This window comes from Gossypium raimondii, chromosome 10 (genome assembly GCF_025698545.1).
Source record: "Gossypium raimondii isolate GPD5lz chromosome 10, ASM2569854v1, whole genome shotgun sequence".
In the NCBI taxonomy this organism is placed as follows: domain Eukaryota; kingdom Viridiplantae; phylum Streptophyta; class Magnoliopsida; order Malvales; family Malvaceae; genus Gossypium; species Gossypium raimondii.
In genome coordinates, this window is record NC_068574.1 from 58113257 (window position 1) to 58126611 (window position 13355).

General features: G+C 30.6%; 2 protein-coding genes and 4 non-coding genes across 6 annotated transcripts; 4 read left to right on the plus strand and 2 right to left on the minus strand.

Annotated features, from left to right (window-relative positions):
* The first annotated feature begins 1460 nt into the window (after nt 1-1460).
* Nucleotides 1461-1532, plus strand: TRNAH-GUG (transfer RNA histidin (anticodon GUG)). Its single transcript has one exon. It is a non-coding gene; the product is annotated as a tRNA-His (tRNA).
* A 237-nt stretch (nt 1533-1769) lies between these two features.
* Nucleotides 1770-1841, plus strand: TRNAH-GUG (transfer RNA histidin (anticodon GUG)). Its single transcript has one exon. It is a non-coding gene; the product is annotated as a tRNA-His (tRNA).
* Nucleotides 1842-2501: 660 nt separating this feature from the next.
* Nucleotides 2502-2574, plus strand: TRNAR-CCG (transfer RNA arginine (anticodon CCG)). Its single transcript has one exon. It is a non-coding gene; the product is annotated as a tRNA-Arg (tRNA).
* Nucleotides 2575-4249: 1675 nt separating this feature from the next.
* Nucleotides 4250-4512, plus strand: LOC105778314 (dolichyl-diphosphooligosaccharide--protein glycosyltransferase subunit 4A). Its single transcript, XM_012602002.2, has one exon. It carries the CDS (start codon nt 4250-4252, stop codon nt 4361-4363), a length of 114 nt encoding a protein of 37 aa, XP_012457456.1. The 3' UTR covers nt 4364-4512.
* Nucleotides 4513-6733: 2221 nt separating this feature from the next.
* Nucleotides 6734-7919, minus strand: LOC105778218 (CASP-like protein 4C1). Its single transcript, XM_012601878.2, has 3 exons — nt 7509-7919; nt 7199-7334; nt 6734-7106 (listed from the first exon to the last, which is right to left on the minus strand). Exons 1-3 carry the CDS (start codon nt 7736-7738, stop codon nt 6885-6887), a joined length of 588 nt encoding a protein of 195 aa, XP_012457332.1. The 5' UTR covers nt 7739-7919; the 3' UTR covers nt 6734-6884.
* Nucleotides 7920-12910: 4991 nt separating this feature from the next.
* Nucleotides 12911-12982, minus strand: TRNAP-AGG (transfer RNA proline (anticodon AGG)). The gene has a single exon. It is a non-coding gene; the product is annotated as a tRNA-Pro (tRNA).
* Between the last annotated feature and the right edge of the window lie 373 nt (nt 12983-13355).

Sequence of the window (13355 nt, forward strand, 5' to 3'; positions counted from 1 at the left end):
TAAAAATCTTAATCTACCATAAGAAAAATCATAATCTTAATTTTCTTGAAATTAATCAATAAAGCATGAAAATAAAAAGAAGAGTTGTTGCTTTATTTTTATATAAAATATTTTAAAAAAAATTTGGTGAGTCCTTTTCAAATTTGTGTGGGATCAATTCTTTTTGTAAGGCTATTTTTGAATTTTTCTAAATTAATACATCAATTATATAAGGCTATTTTTGAATTTATTTTTATAAATTTTTCTAAATTTATAAGTGCCATGTCATCGATAATATGGATGGTAGGTTATTTGTGTGGTCAACTACGTGTCATGTCTATTACATGTTAGTTGTTGTCATGAATGATACTATATGATCCTGCTATGACATTCTCTTTACTAAAGTTGTACGAGGTTGTTATGCATTGGTGGTCCCTTAGTAGTTCTTGAAAGCTAAAAATGAGTGGCCTCTCAATTGGCTTAAGCGAAAATTTTCAAAGAATAATAGGTTGGTTAAGATGAAAATTTTCTAAAAGAAAAGTTTATGTAATTCTTAAAGATATTATTAAAATAAAAAAATCAAAACAATTTTATTATAATATTTGATAAAATTCCAATCCACAAAGAGACAAAGGAATAAAGCATCTCATGGTCCTAAACTATTCTAGATAAAGAAATGTATTAAACTATAACGTTAGAATATATACCTTCTCATTTAAATAACAATAACAAAACTATTAGCAACAACTAATTTAAGTATCACCGCATGAAAATTGTGTATGAATTGATTAATTGAATTAGTTAATTTAAGTTATTTATGATTAGAATTTAATGATTTTTCTCTTATCACTAGGATGAAATATATATTGAGTATCGGTCGATTTCTTCAAAATAAGTTTTTAAAGTATTCTTCGTTAGATAATTAATCGGATTCCCAATAATTGAAGGGCGTAATTAAGGTGGCTGGCAGGTGCCTCGATCCTCCCTAAAATAGAAAAATATTTCATTTAAGCCCTTTAGAATTTTTAAAATTTTAAATTATTAAAGGTAAAATTGCACTTTGGCCCCCCTAAAATGATAAAATTTTGATTTAATCCTTTAAAAATTATAAAGATATAGTTTATTAAAAGGGTGAAATTGTATTTTTGCTATTGTAAAAATTATAATTCAATTTCGGGCTCCCATAAAAAAAATTCCTAGTTTCTCCCCTAATTGAAGGTATTATCCCTTGGGGAGGGTTTTGTTTCTTGTGCTTTACCGAGAGCTAATGTACCGTGAGCGACTACCCCGAGAGCCTGGCTGACAGAGTTGGGAGTGCCTCAACTATATGTGGGCGTACGGTCACCTACCAAAAGGTAACATGAGTGTCTCATTTACACTCTTACCATTAAATCAGTTGATTAAGTAAATTATCATATTCTCACCTTGAATCTAAGTTATGACTAGTTAAAATAAATGTATATTGAAATCCTTAACATATTGTGGCTGTAGTTTAGTGGTAAGAATTCCACGTTGTGGCCGTGGAGACCTGGGCTCGAATCCCAGCAGCCACACAAGAAAATGGTTTTTACCTTCATTGTCGCAACGTCTATTTTTAGGCTCTGTTCCTTTGGGCCTACTTATTGTTGAAAAAAGAACCCAAAACGCATTTCGTTTTGTTTCCTAAACCGTTGCTACTAAGTACGAACTACACAAATTCTAAAAAACCGTCGACTTCAAAAAAAACGTATTCTTGTTTTCCCCCTTGAGATCTAGTGATTACTTGAAGCTTTGGCTACGACGAACATCAAGTGGCTGTAGTTTAGTGGTAAGAATTCCACGTTGTGGCCGTGGAGACCTGGGCTCGAATCCCAGCAGCCACAGTAAGAAAATATTTTTCCTTCATTTCCACAACTTCTGTTTTTAGGCTCCGTTCCTTTGGGCCTACTTGTTGTTTAAAAAAGAACCCAAAACGCAAGTCGTTTTGTTTCCTAAAACCGTTGCTACGAACTACACAAATTCTGAAAAACCATTGACTTCGAAAAACCTTTTTTTGTTTTCCGCTTTTCAGTTTTTCGTCATTTTTCCTCCTTGAGATCTACTCATTGCTTCGACGCTTTGGCCTCTCATCGATCCACAAAGGTACGTTGTTCCTCATTCAGTTCTTTCCCTTTATTGCCTCTGTTTTTCAGTTTTGATCACCGTTGCAAAATATCACGAGTTTAAAGTAGATCGCCGATCTCTTTTAGATCCACTGTATCTATGAGCAGATTATACGGGGTGTATATTGCATTTCATTTCTCTTTTTTTTTTTGTTTCTTTTTTTCAATTGAACATTTTAGCAGATCGCCGATTTCTTTTAGATTCACTCTGCCTATAAACAGATTAGATATGCGTGCGTGTAAATATATATTTGCATTTCTTCCTGTTTTTGTGTGTGTGTATTCATTTGAAACATTTTAGGTTTCTGCCTTTGATTAGTAGTTGGTGAGTCATCGCGATTCGCTAATATAAGTAAATTTAAGGTAACTTCTAGTAAAAGCGATCGCATAGCGGAGTGGATATCGCGTTAGACTCCGGATCTAAAGGTCGTGGGTTCGAATCCCACTGCGATCGCCATCGTGTTAAATCTTTTTCTTTTCCGATTTGAACTTAGTGGAAATTTATATATTTTAGGTTTTTTAGACAATTTTTTTGTTTTAAAAATAAAAAATTGGAACTATGAGGAAGAAATTTGATGAGAAACGCGTGTTAAAGGTCAACGAAAAGGCCATTTATGACTTTTTAAAATTTGGGGGCAGTTTGTTAGTGTGTTCATATGCCGACAAATTTTCAGGTTTTAATGCGTCTACGGTAGAATATGGATTTGAATTTTATGAAACTTTGGTTGAGAATCTTAGGTTTCATTTGATTTGTACTTTTGCTTTTAGCTATTTGTCCTTTGTTTTTGATTTTTTTACGTATCACTTTTATTGAATAAAAAAAATGAAAGGTAAAAGTACCAACCAAGCTACGATTGCAATATTATCAGTTAGCGAACTGCATTAATCAGATTATTTACTTCATCTTAATGTAAGTATTAATACCCGCAAAGATACGGATTCAAGTTCTGTCATCTCTTCCCCTGGAAAAAAATAACCGATTCTTTCTTCAACACTTTGTTTTTTTTTTTGTTCGAATATACTTTCTTTTGTACTTAAAACTTACATTTGTATGATGGTTATTCGATTGTCAAAATTCTGTACAATATTCCACAAACATGTCAATTCATGTCGGATATGTAAATTGGATCTCTAATTCATGTAACATGGCAATGAGTAGCCTTTGTTAATGTCAGGTTTGAAGAGTAGAAAGCTTAAATTTGTTTGAATTAGATTCTTTTATAGGGACATATGCAAATGCCCTCTCGTTTTACTGATAACTGCTTATAGCAATATGTTAAGTTGTGTAACTAGTTTTCGATGCTCGGGTTAGATAATATTTATAGATCTGGATGAAATGAGAATGAATGGTATCCCTCTTAGTTTACTGATAAGCTGCTAATAGTAATGTGTAAAACCGTGTGTAAATGGTTCTCAAAGCATGAGCCAGTTAATATGAATAGAATTGGATGAAATGAAGTAATTTTAGACCTGAATAAACGAATGACGTCCCTCTTAGTTTACTGATAAACTGCTAATAGTAATGTGTAAAACTGTGTAAATAGTTCTCAAAGCATGAACTAGTTAATATGAATAGAATTGGATGAAATGAAGTAACTTTAGACCCGAATAAATGAATGACATCCCTCTTAGTTTACTGATAATTTCTGATAGTATGTGTTAAGCAATGTGTAAATAGTTCTCGAGCCATGAGTTAATTAATATGAACAGAGTTGGATGAAATGAAGTAATTTTTAGTGTTGAAATGACTGGTACTTAGGCCCTTATTTTAGTCTGAAGTTGTATGGAACAATCTTCCGCATATGGTTTACTTAATGTAGCTGTTAAGACTGTTAAACTTGTCATACTCCCAGATGCTATTGAAGCTTTATTATGATTATAATCGACAAAGTTTATCAACTTTAGTCGGCTGATTGCTTCTGTAAAGATTCGAGCTGATGACCAACAATATTATGCATTTGTTGCGCTGTATGTAATGGGCTGAAATTGATGGGACCAAGTGTCTGGAAACTATTTCATAGTTATTGAAGCTTCATATTATGGATTTTATTTCCAATATTTGTTAAAACCATAGCACAATTAGTTTGTGATGAGCTATTGATTTTTGGGGATTTTACATGTTCATGCAGATGATTGATGATCAGCAGCTGGGGTTTCTTGCCAATTTTCTAGGGATTTTTATATTTGGACTGGTAATTGCTTACCATTACGTGATGGCCGATCCCAAATATGAGGGAAACTGAAACCATTAGACAGTTAAATTGTATACATGTTAGATAAGAACTTAAATTATGTTCGTAAACATGTTAGTTTTCTTTGCATAATTGAACCGCTTTGTTTTGGTCGATCTTCTTTTACATACTAAAGATTGATCTATGATCGATTTTCGTTAGATTTGAAGGATATTAACTTTGTCTTTCAATGCATTTAGTGATGCTTTTGTCAAGATGGCGATTATACATGCACGGATTCGCATGATATTTGCCTTGCAAGTATTCCTATCGGTGACATCTCTATCCAACATGTTAAGCCAAGTCCTAGTGGTAGCACGTTGCTATTTGATGTTCAACATCTTTTCACTATAGTTATAGAGTTTTGACCCTCCACATCCTTCAAATAACATGTCCGTATATTCGACTCACACCTCAAGTCACATGATAACATCATATCAGTTGTGTTTCCATTCATTTCCTTTTATAGGAAAAACAAAGGCTCCTTCCTTTATAGTCCTTAGAATACTTGTAGCTTGTGATGTTGAAATGCTGATTTTTAGTTCATGATTACCATTCACATGCACCCACATGACACGTTCCTTGCAAGCCTTGCTATTACACTGATGGATAGTAGAGATATGACTAATAAGTGCTGGTGCAATAATAAGACATTGCATTTTTAAAAAGAGAATTCAAATTTATATTCATGCACCATGGATAGAGAGAATATTTTAAATGTACACACTGGTATAAAAATATCCAGAGTCTGAGTTGAAAAGCGTAAGTGGTAGTAGCATCATTTCTGATGTATTACACTGCTTTTTCATTCGTTCCTCCCACTGGGAGAAAAAAGAGAAAAGGCATCCCTTTGCCTTGTCAATATCTTATTGTTCTTCAGATGTGAAATGTCTGATTAAATAGTACATGATGAAGCATGATTTTATTCTGTTTGTCCATTATGTTTTGGAGTGTTCTGGTGTTTCTAAAACTTGACATCACTTTGTTAAAGGAAAAAAAAACCTCTGGGTGCCCACAGAATTTGTATCAGCTTTTTCCTTCGTCAAACCCGTCAATCTACATTTATGATTTGCGTTGCATTAGCACAAGTTATCCTATTTTTGTGTGGTTAGGCCCCCCACTAACGTGGAGTGGGGCCCCCTTTACTTTTTTTCCTTTCATGATTATGGAACTACTGCAAGTATTCCTAGTGCTTTATTCTTTTAATTATCCATATACCATGGATTTTTTTTTTTTTTGTATTTTGTTGATTTAGGATAAGCATAAACAACTTCAGTGGAGAAATTAGCTATCACTGATTGATACTTATATAAGTGTGTGCTTAACTCAACTAAATAAAAAAAATAAAAGTAAAAACAATACGTTAAATTAAAAATAAATTTATCCTTTTCAGTTTAAATCTTCATCTATTTCTATTGAATTGATGTGGTTGACTGATGAATTTTGAGATTACATTTTGGGGGTTTAGTAAAATTTTTAAAAATTAGTGGTCTAATTAAATTTTTAATTTTTTGTGAGATTACTGAGAATTTTAAATATTTTAAGTGAGTTTAATTAAAAAATTTTAAAAAAACAAAAAGTATAATAAGAATTTTCAAAAATTTGAGAGGGTCTAATTAAATTTTTTAAAACTTCAAGGGAAAATGAAAATTTCTAAAATCATAATTTCCTAGAATTTAAGGGACCTAGGACCTTAAAATGGTCTAATCTTGATGGCCAATAGAATAAGTTACGATTACATATGACCTGTCATATATAATCCACATTGACGTACATGAATTAAATATTTTTAGATAACATTTTAATAAAAATTGATTTATTTTTAATTTAATGTATAATAATTAATTTATTTATTTTAAATAAAAAAACAAAACACATTTTAATTTTTATTATAAAATACCAAGTAGTCTTTAGGTATTGACAAGAAAAATCACATTGTGTACTATTATTAGTCTTGTTGGAGTAAATGGCGCACACCATGAAAATAAAAGGTGCCCTAAATAATATGGTGGAGTTGTCCTAGGTGTTGAGCTGTCATTGGATCGATGAAAGTCTAATCCGCAGATTATTTTTATAGTTAACATTTCAATTATAAATTCAATCCTAACATTGATTCATTACAATTCTTTTTCTTTTTCTTTTTTTATACTTCTAAATATAATTATTTAATTATGTTTATTATAATTATATTTATAACTTTCTTAAAATATATATAAATGAAATTTACTAAAGAGCGGTCTTAAACACACATTTAGAGTAATTACCATTTATTTTAGTAATATCTTTTGTTATATAAATCACGTTTAATAAGCTGAAAAATACAATAATAAATAAAATAAATCATACAAATTTCCACGTCATCACTGTAAAAATAAGCACAAATGACAAATCAATTATCAGTTCATCACATAAATTTAAAAAAAATTACAGTGTACGATACACAGTAAGAAAAACGAAAAACGCATTAAATTTTTTCTTCACACATCCAAAAATATTTCTCTCTCTCTCTCTCTCTCTCTCTCTCTCTTTAAACCTAAAGATGGAAACGAGAACCGTTGATAATGAAACAGACGACCCGAAAACCCGACAGCAGAGACGACAACCCGATGAACAAAAACCCGGCGAAACCTAAAGCCACGGAGATATCCGATTGCACGCAAAACGAGTTCGAGTCCGTACACGTGGGCGTACCTCTTAGCGTTTTCGCGAACGCCGTTCCCGCGGAGTCCGCCGACAACAATAAATACGCAAATACCTAATCCAATATTTAAAAAATAATTTAAGCAAACCAAAAAGTTAACTCAAATTTAGGATTTTAATTTCGATTTTTATTTTTATAGCAGGAACCTGATCGTGGCCGAAGTCGAACCAAACTTGGAGGATTTCAGGGAAGAGAGTGGAGCCAGTGGAGATCTCCCAAACGGAAACGCCCATTTCGAACAGTGAATATAGAGCAACGATTGCGTTCGCGGCGAAAACGAATCTGCGGTGAGATTTCGCGTTTTGAATTTTAAATTTCTTTAAAGCTTTACTTTTTTGAATTCGAATTGTGGAGGAAAAGAAAAAGGAAATTAAATGCTTTCTTATAAGCTTTTTAAGTTTTAATATTAAATTCGGTATAAAACAAGTAAAAGAAAAAGGTTAAGAAAAAACTAACCTGAAAGCGTCATAATCGAACCAATGAGGGGAACCGGAGCCGCGAGAGTTAGTGACCATGAAAACGGAGGAAGCGAGGGAGAAAGTGAAAGCGGTGACCCGGAAGACGAGAATCAGTGAGTTGAAGCGTTTGAGTTTACGGAGCGTGACGGTGTTGTGGAAGTGTGGAGTAGGGATTCGGTTATGAGGGGAAGGGCTCTCGCCGTTGCGGAAACCCTGCGGCGACCGCATGATGATGATGAGTGTAGTGATTTAGTAATGGGAGGAAGGAAAAGGACAAGGAAAGGGAAGAAGAGAGAGTCATGGGAGAAAGGGGGAAGGAATTGGGAGAAGAAGAAGGGAAGGGGAGTCACGAGGGAGGGAGGTGGGAGTCATGGGATAAGGGAGGAAATGAGAGGGAAAGTGTTAGAAGGAAAAGTAAAGAAAAAAAAGAGGGAAAAAAGTTTAAGAATAAAAAAGAAAAGAGGGTTTTTTTATTAAATTAAAAAAAAAGTTTTCACTTCTTAATATTTAATTTTGTTCTAAAAATTAATGTTATAAAAAAATACTAAATCATCTAAAAAGAATAATTATACTATTAATAAAATTTCCGAATGAAAAGAAATTAAAAATGAACTCGTTTAGCCCTTATAGAATCGCATCAATTTTCAGGATTAGTGGCTGGTTCTCTCAAGAATGTTTGAACAAACCTACGTTCTCCCTTTGGGTGTAATGTACATTACCATTGTACCTAATCACTTGTTAGTGAAGTATTTATTTCTTTAAATTTGTATGATTGAATCAAAATTATAGTTTCATGCATACATTTGAACCGCAATCAAAACTTCACGTATATAATTGCACCAAATTAAATTTCATATATGCAATTACACATCAAACCAAAGTTTATGTATAATTTTAAAATTTATCCCTATATTATTTAATTTTAATTATTAAAAACTTCACTTGATTGGTAAATTATGTATGCAATAGTCAAATTAAATTTAATGTATTTAATGATTAATCATGGTGATAATAGTTAATCTGAGTTGTGATTTCCAAAAAAAGAAAAACACTTGATTGATGTTTCTTAATAGTAAATAAAATTTATAAATATCCCATTAAATACTTTATTTTTAGTTTATTATTAACATTAAATATAAATGAATTTATTTAATTGAAATGAAAAAAAGTTAAAATTACATTTAGTTTTTTAAAATTTTATTACCTTTAAGTTATTTTAAAATAAATTTATAATTTGAAAATAAAATAAACTTTAGATGTTAATACACTCATTAATTTTAATAGAACTATATGTTTTAAAATAAATAAGCAACAATATAAGAGATAAATAGCTAAAGTTTAGGCTTAGGACCAAAGTTAAGGACTAAAGTGATAAAATAAATAAAAATTAGAGTCTAAATTTATCATTATGTCATAATTATTAGGTGTTAAATTAAATAAATGCAATCTCTTAAAACATGAAATAAATATATCACCTAAATACTAATACATATCCATTCAAAGCAGTAAATTTTTTAATTTTTCAAGTAAAATTTGAATTCGAGTTTTATGAACAAAGTTTTACTCTTAATTAAGAGTCCAATTTAGCTTATTTTTATGTAATTAAAATTTAATATAATAATTGAATAACAAAAACTCTCAAAAAATAAATAAATTACACTAAAGGTCATTAAACTATTAGTAAGTTTACGTTTTGATCACTCAACTTCAAAAAGTTATAAAATGGTTACAAACTACTCGAAAGTTTTCATTTAAGTCACCTGCTATTAAAATCGCTATTTGTCTTCTTTGCTTGCACCACTTGCATTGATGAAATGTCTCCTTCCCGTTCTCTTCTACGATTCAATTTTTTTTTCATCAACCAGCTTTGAATGTCATGAATTTGTGAACCAAAATTCAGACAGCTTTCTTCTCCAATATTTGGCATTGATCGTTAGATTGACTTACATCTAATGTATGTTCTTCTACTCATCAACATGTACTGATGCACCGTACCGACCGTTGAATCGTCGCTTGAACCTCACTAGTCAGATTTAAAAAAAAAAGAGTTTACAACCGAATGACTTAAATGAAAATTTTTAAATAGTTTAATGATTATTTGTAACTCTTAAAAGTTGAGTGACCAAAACGTAAATTTATTAATAGTTTAGTGACATCCATTGTAATTTAGGTGAAAACTTTTTGGAAGAAAAGCGACAAGAGAATTAGGGGACAATCACTGTTACGGCAGCTCAACAGGAATAGTGGATTTATGTAATAACGTTGAAGTAGATTTTATTTTAGTTTGACTGTCGTCTATAACATTTTTAGCTTGCTCTTTTTTTTCTTCACGCACGCCGTCCTGTGTGAAAAGCCAACTTGTTGCCAGTCATGTACTGCCCTTTTGGGTTCTGAGTTCCCATTCATTGGCTTCTGTGTCGCACGCGCTCTAATGGTGAAAAGGGAACAGTTGCTTCATCTTAATTTTGCCTCGTGTGCGTCTCTGATTGGTCAATAATTATTTTGACTTTCAAAAAGATGTGTTTGACATCTATAATTCATTTTCAAACGCGTATTTACATTAAATTTGTCGACGGAGTGGGTTTAGTTTGGATTTTGTTCCATTTGAATGGGTGAAGTTGTGCATCATGCAGGGTTTATTTTCATTCGAGTTTGAGACTCGAGTTTAAATTATTTCAAGTTATTTGTTTGGTAGTTTCGGAGTTAAGTAATTTTGGGTTTGAAAGATTGAGTCTGAGTCATTTTTTATTTTGATTGAATTTGAATTTTTTTATGATTAAATTGAATTGAGCTAAATTTAGATTCGAGTTAATGGCATCAAAATTTTGAATTTGTATTAAAATTAGTATGTTTAATGTAGGCCAAAAACATACTTATACCCAACATTCGTATTCGAGTTCAAATAATATAATATTATAAAATAAATTTTTAAGAAAAACATTCGAAACCAATTTGATCTACCCAAAACTAAACGAAGGAAAAGTTAACCTAAAATTAGAGAAAGCAACATGGATTTTCAACTAGGGGTGTAATTGAGTCAAGCTAATCTCGAATGCTGTCAAGTTTGAACTCAAGTTTAAGTTGAAATTCGGAGCTCAATATTCAGCTCAAACTCGAACGAACATCTATATGTAAGCTTGAACTTGTCTCGAGATATAATTGAATTAAGAAAAAAATCATAGTATCGTAAGCAAATTTATAATAATCAATATTCAAAAACACCATACACATGTTTAGAACGACATGAGTGTCGAACACTCATAGTTGTACCGATCTTTGCACACTCGTCCGTCAGGATAACTTTAAGTACATAAACTCCGAGTTTTCAAGCAAACACACAAAGGAAAATTAATTCAGAATATAATTTCTGCTCATTGTAGCATTGAAGAGCCCCTTCACTATAATTACACATTGTTATTTCATTAATTTCCGTGGAAGCCTCAACAAAATATAAAACTCGAACTTAAACTAGTTAATGGTTTTCGATTTGAAGGTCTCAAGTTCGAATCTTCTATTTTCTATCGTTGTCACTAAGATCGAAATCAATAATCTTGACTCGTATTTAAGGCATAACTACATATAAGTATGAGATTATACCATTTTAAAAAACTTTCAAATATATAAAAAAAAAACTTAAAAATTTAGAACATAATGTTATTAGAGTTGTCCATGGGCTGGGTTGGACCAAGTAAAAAAATTAGGCCCGACCCAAGAATGGGCCCAAATTTTTGTTCAAACCCGACTCAGATAAAAATGCTAAAACCTGATCCCGGGTTGACCCACCCGTATTAATTTTTTTATATTATTTTTATATAAAAATAAAATTAAAAAATATAACACATCAAAATACACTAAAAACATTAAAATAAATATTTCCCAATAAAAAACTTAAATAACACTAATATAAGTGCAACTTAGCAAGTAATTACCTCTACAATAGTAGCAAAAATTAATAATAAAACAAGAGTTATACAATATCTAAACAATAGCAAAACGATGAAAAAATAGTGGCAAATTAGTAAAAAAATAGCAGTAGTTTTTCTTCTTTGCAAATCCGACTTGGCCAAAAAAGGTTTACCTGAGGCCTGGCGGGTATTACTTTTTTATCCGAACCTATTTTTCGGACCTATGTTTTTATCTAAACCCGAAGGTCGGGCTGAGCCAAGTCTAACTGTTACCTACATATTCCTATATCTTACGCAATCCAAATAAATATGAGAATATGTTTCATTCACTTTGAAGTGAAAACAAAATGAAAAAGGAGATTTATTTACACTAATGTAAAATTAAAATAATTATGCATACTTTTATAAATTTTGTTATGATTAATATTTTAATAATCCGATCATTAAATTTATTAATATAATTATAATTGTAAAATATCAAATTCATCTAAGATTAAAATAATTAAAACATAATTCTAAAAAAACCAAAACATATATAAAAAAAAGTTTTAACACATCAACCTCCAAATAAGATTGAACCACAAATAATAAAATAAAACCCAAAACCCACATTCGATTATAACATAAAACAATTAAAACATATATAAATATATATATAATTCAACACATTAATTATTAAAAAACCTCAAAAAAGAAAAAGAAAAAGAAAAATAAATTTACATATTAGGAAGTATCTAGGGATCCAATAATTGTAGTCCTCCATTCTAAAACTATGCAATACTAAACATGAAAAGTTAAAAAGTTAAAACAAATTAACAATAAAATTCTCAAAATTTCATAATCATCTTAGTATCTAAATTCTTTATTACAAAAGAAGACACCTAAAAATAATTAAATACGACATAATTTAGAGACATTAAATCTATTTCAATCTTATCATATGGAGAAAATTTAGATTAAATATATCATATAAATTTGGTTATGGATTAGTCTAATCAATTAAGGGAAGAAATCAAAAGTATGATGCAACAAAATCTATAGTACAAATATTCTCTTGTCTCCTCCAATAGTTAAGGGTTAAAGAAAGCCTTAATTTTGTATATCAATATGTTGGTTGCCATTCAATGTGCAACTTTGCTAAGATTCTCTTCTACACAATGCAGATTTGTTTAGAGTGAAGGGTCTTCCTTTTTAACATCTCTTTTGCCCCTTCACATGGGAACTCAAGCCTTATAATGATTAAATTTGGAGTTGGAATTTTAATATGGCTAATTTTTTTATTAATTTTTTTTAAAAAATTGGGATAAAATTTATTTAGACTTAGCTTCTTCTTTTTTTTTTTTTTAAATTTAGTTTTAAGATTGAAAGCTTTATGACAATATATTAAAAACAATGGGCTTTATATTATTTTATCCATTAAAAAAAAGAAAGATATGAAGCTGACCTGCTGTGGGCCTTTGTTGAGGAAAAAAAGGCCACATAAAGAAAGAAAAAAGGGGCATTCCGAGAATTGAACTCGGGACCTCTCGCACCCTAAGCGAGAATCATACCACTAGACCAAATGCCCTATTGTTACTCGTTTTCACTTTCGTTTATTTTTGTTTATTTTCGTTAAAAAGTTTTAAGGATAAATATAATACCAAAGAATATTTCGGGTTACCCGAGTATTGTAAAGTAGATTGTATTACCAAGAATAAAAAAATGGATGTTTAAAATTTGAAGGTGATATTATTAAAAGGAGTATTACGAACTTTAAATATGGACTGTAAAATGGATATGAAATTTATTAAATAAATATAATATTTTGGGCTGATTTGGGTTTTAGAAATTTTAAGTTGTTCTGTTTAGGGGCAATTTTGGCTTCAAATTATTTCGGATTCAAGCTGTTTTGGATTTAAGCCAGTTTCGTTAAAAGTACCGTGGAGGCTTCTATACTAGGA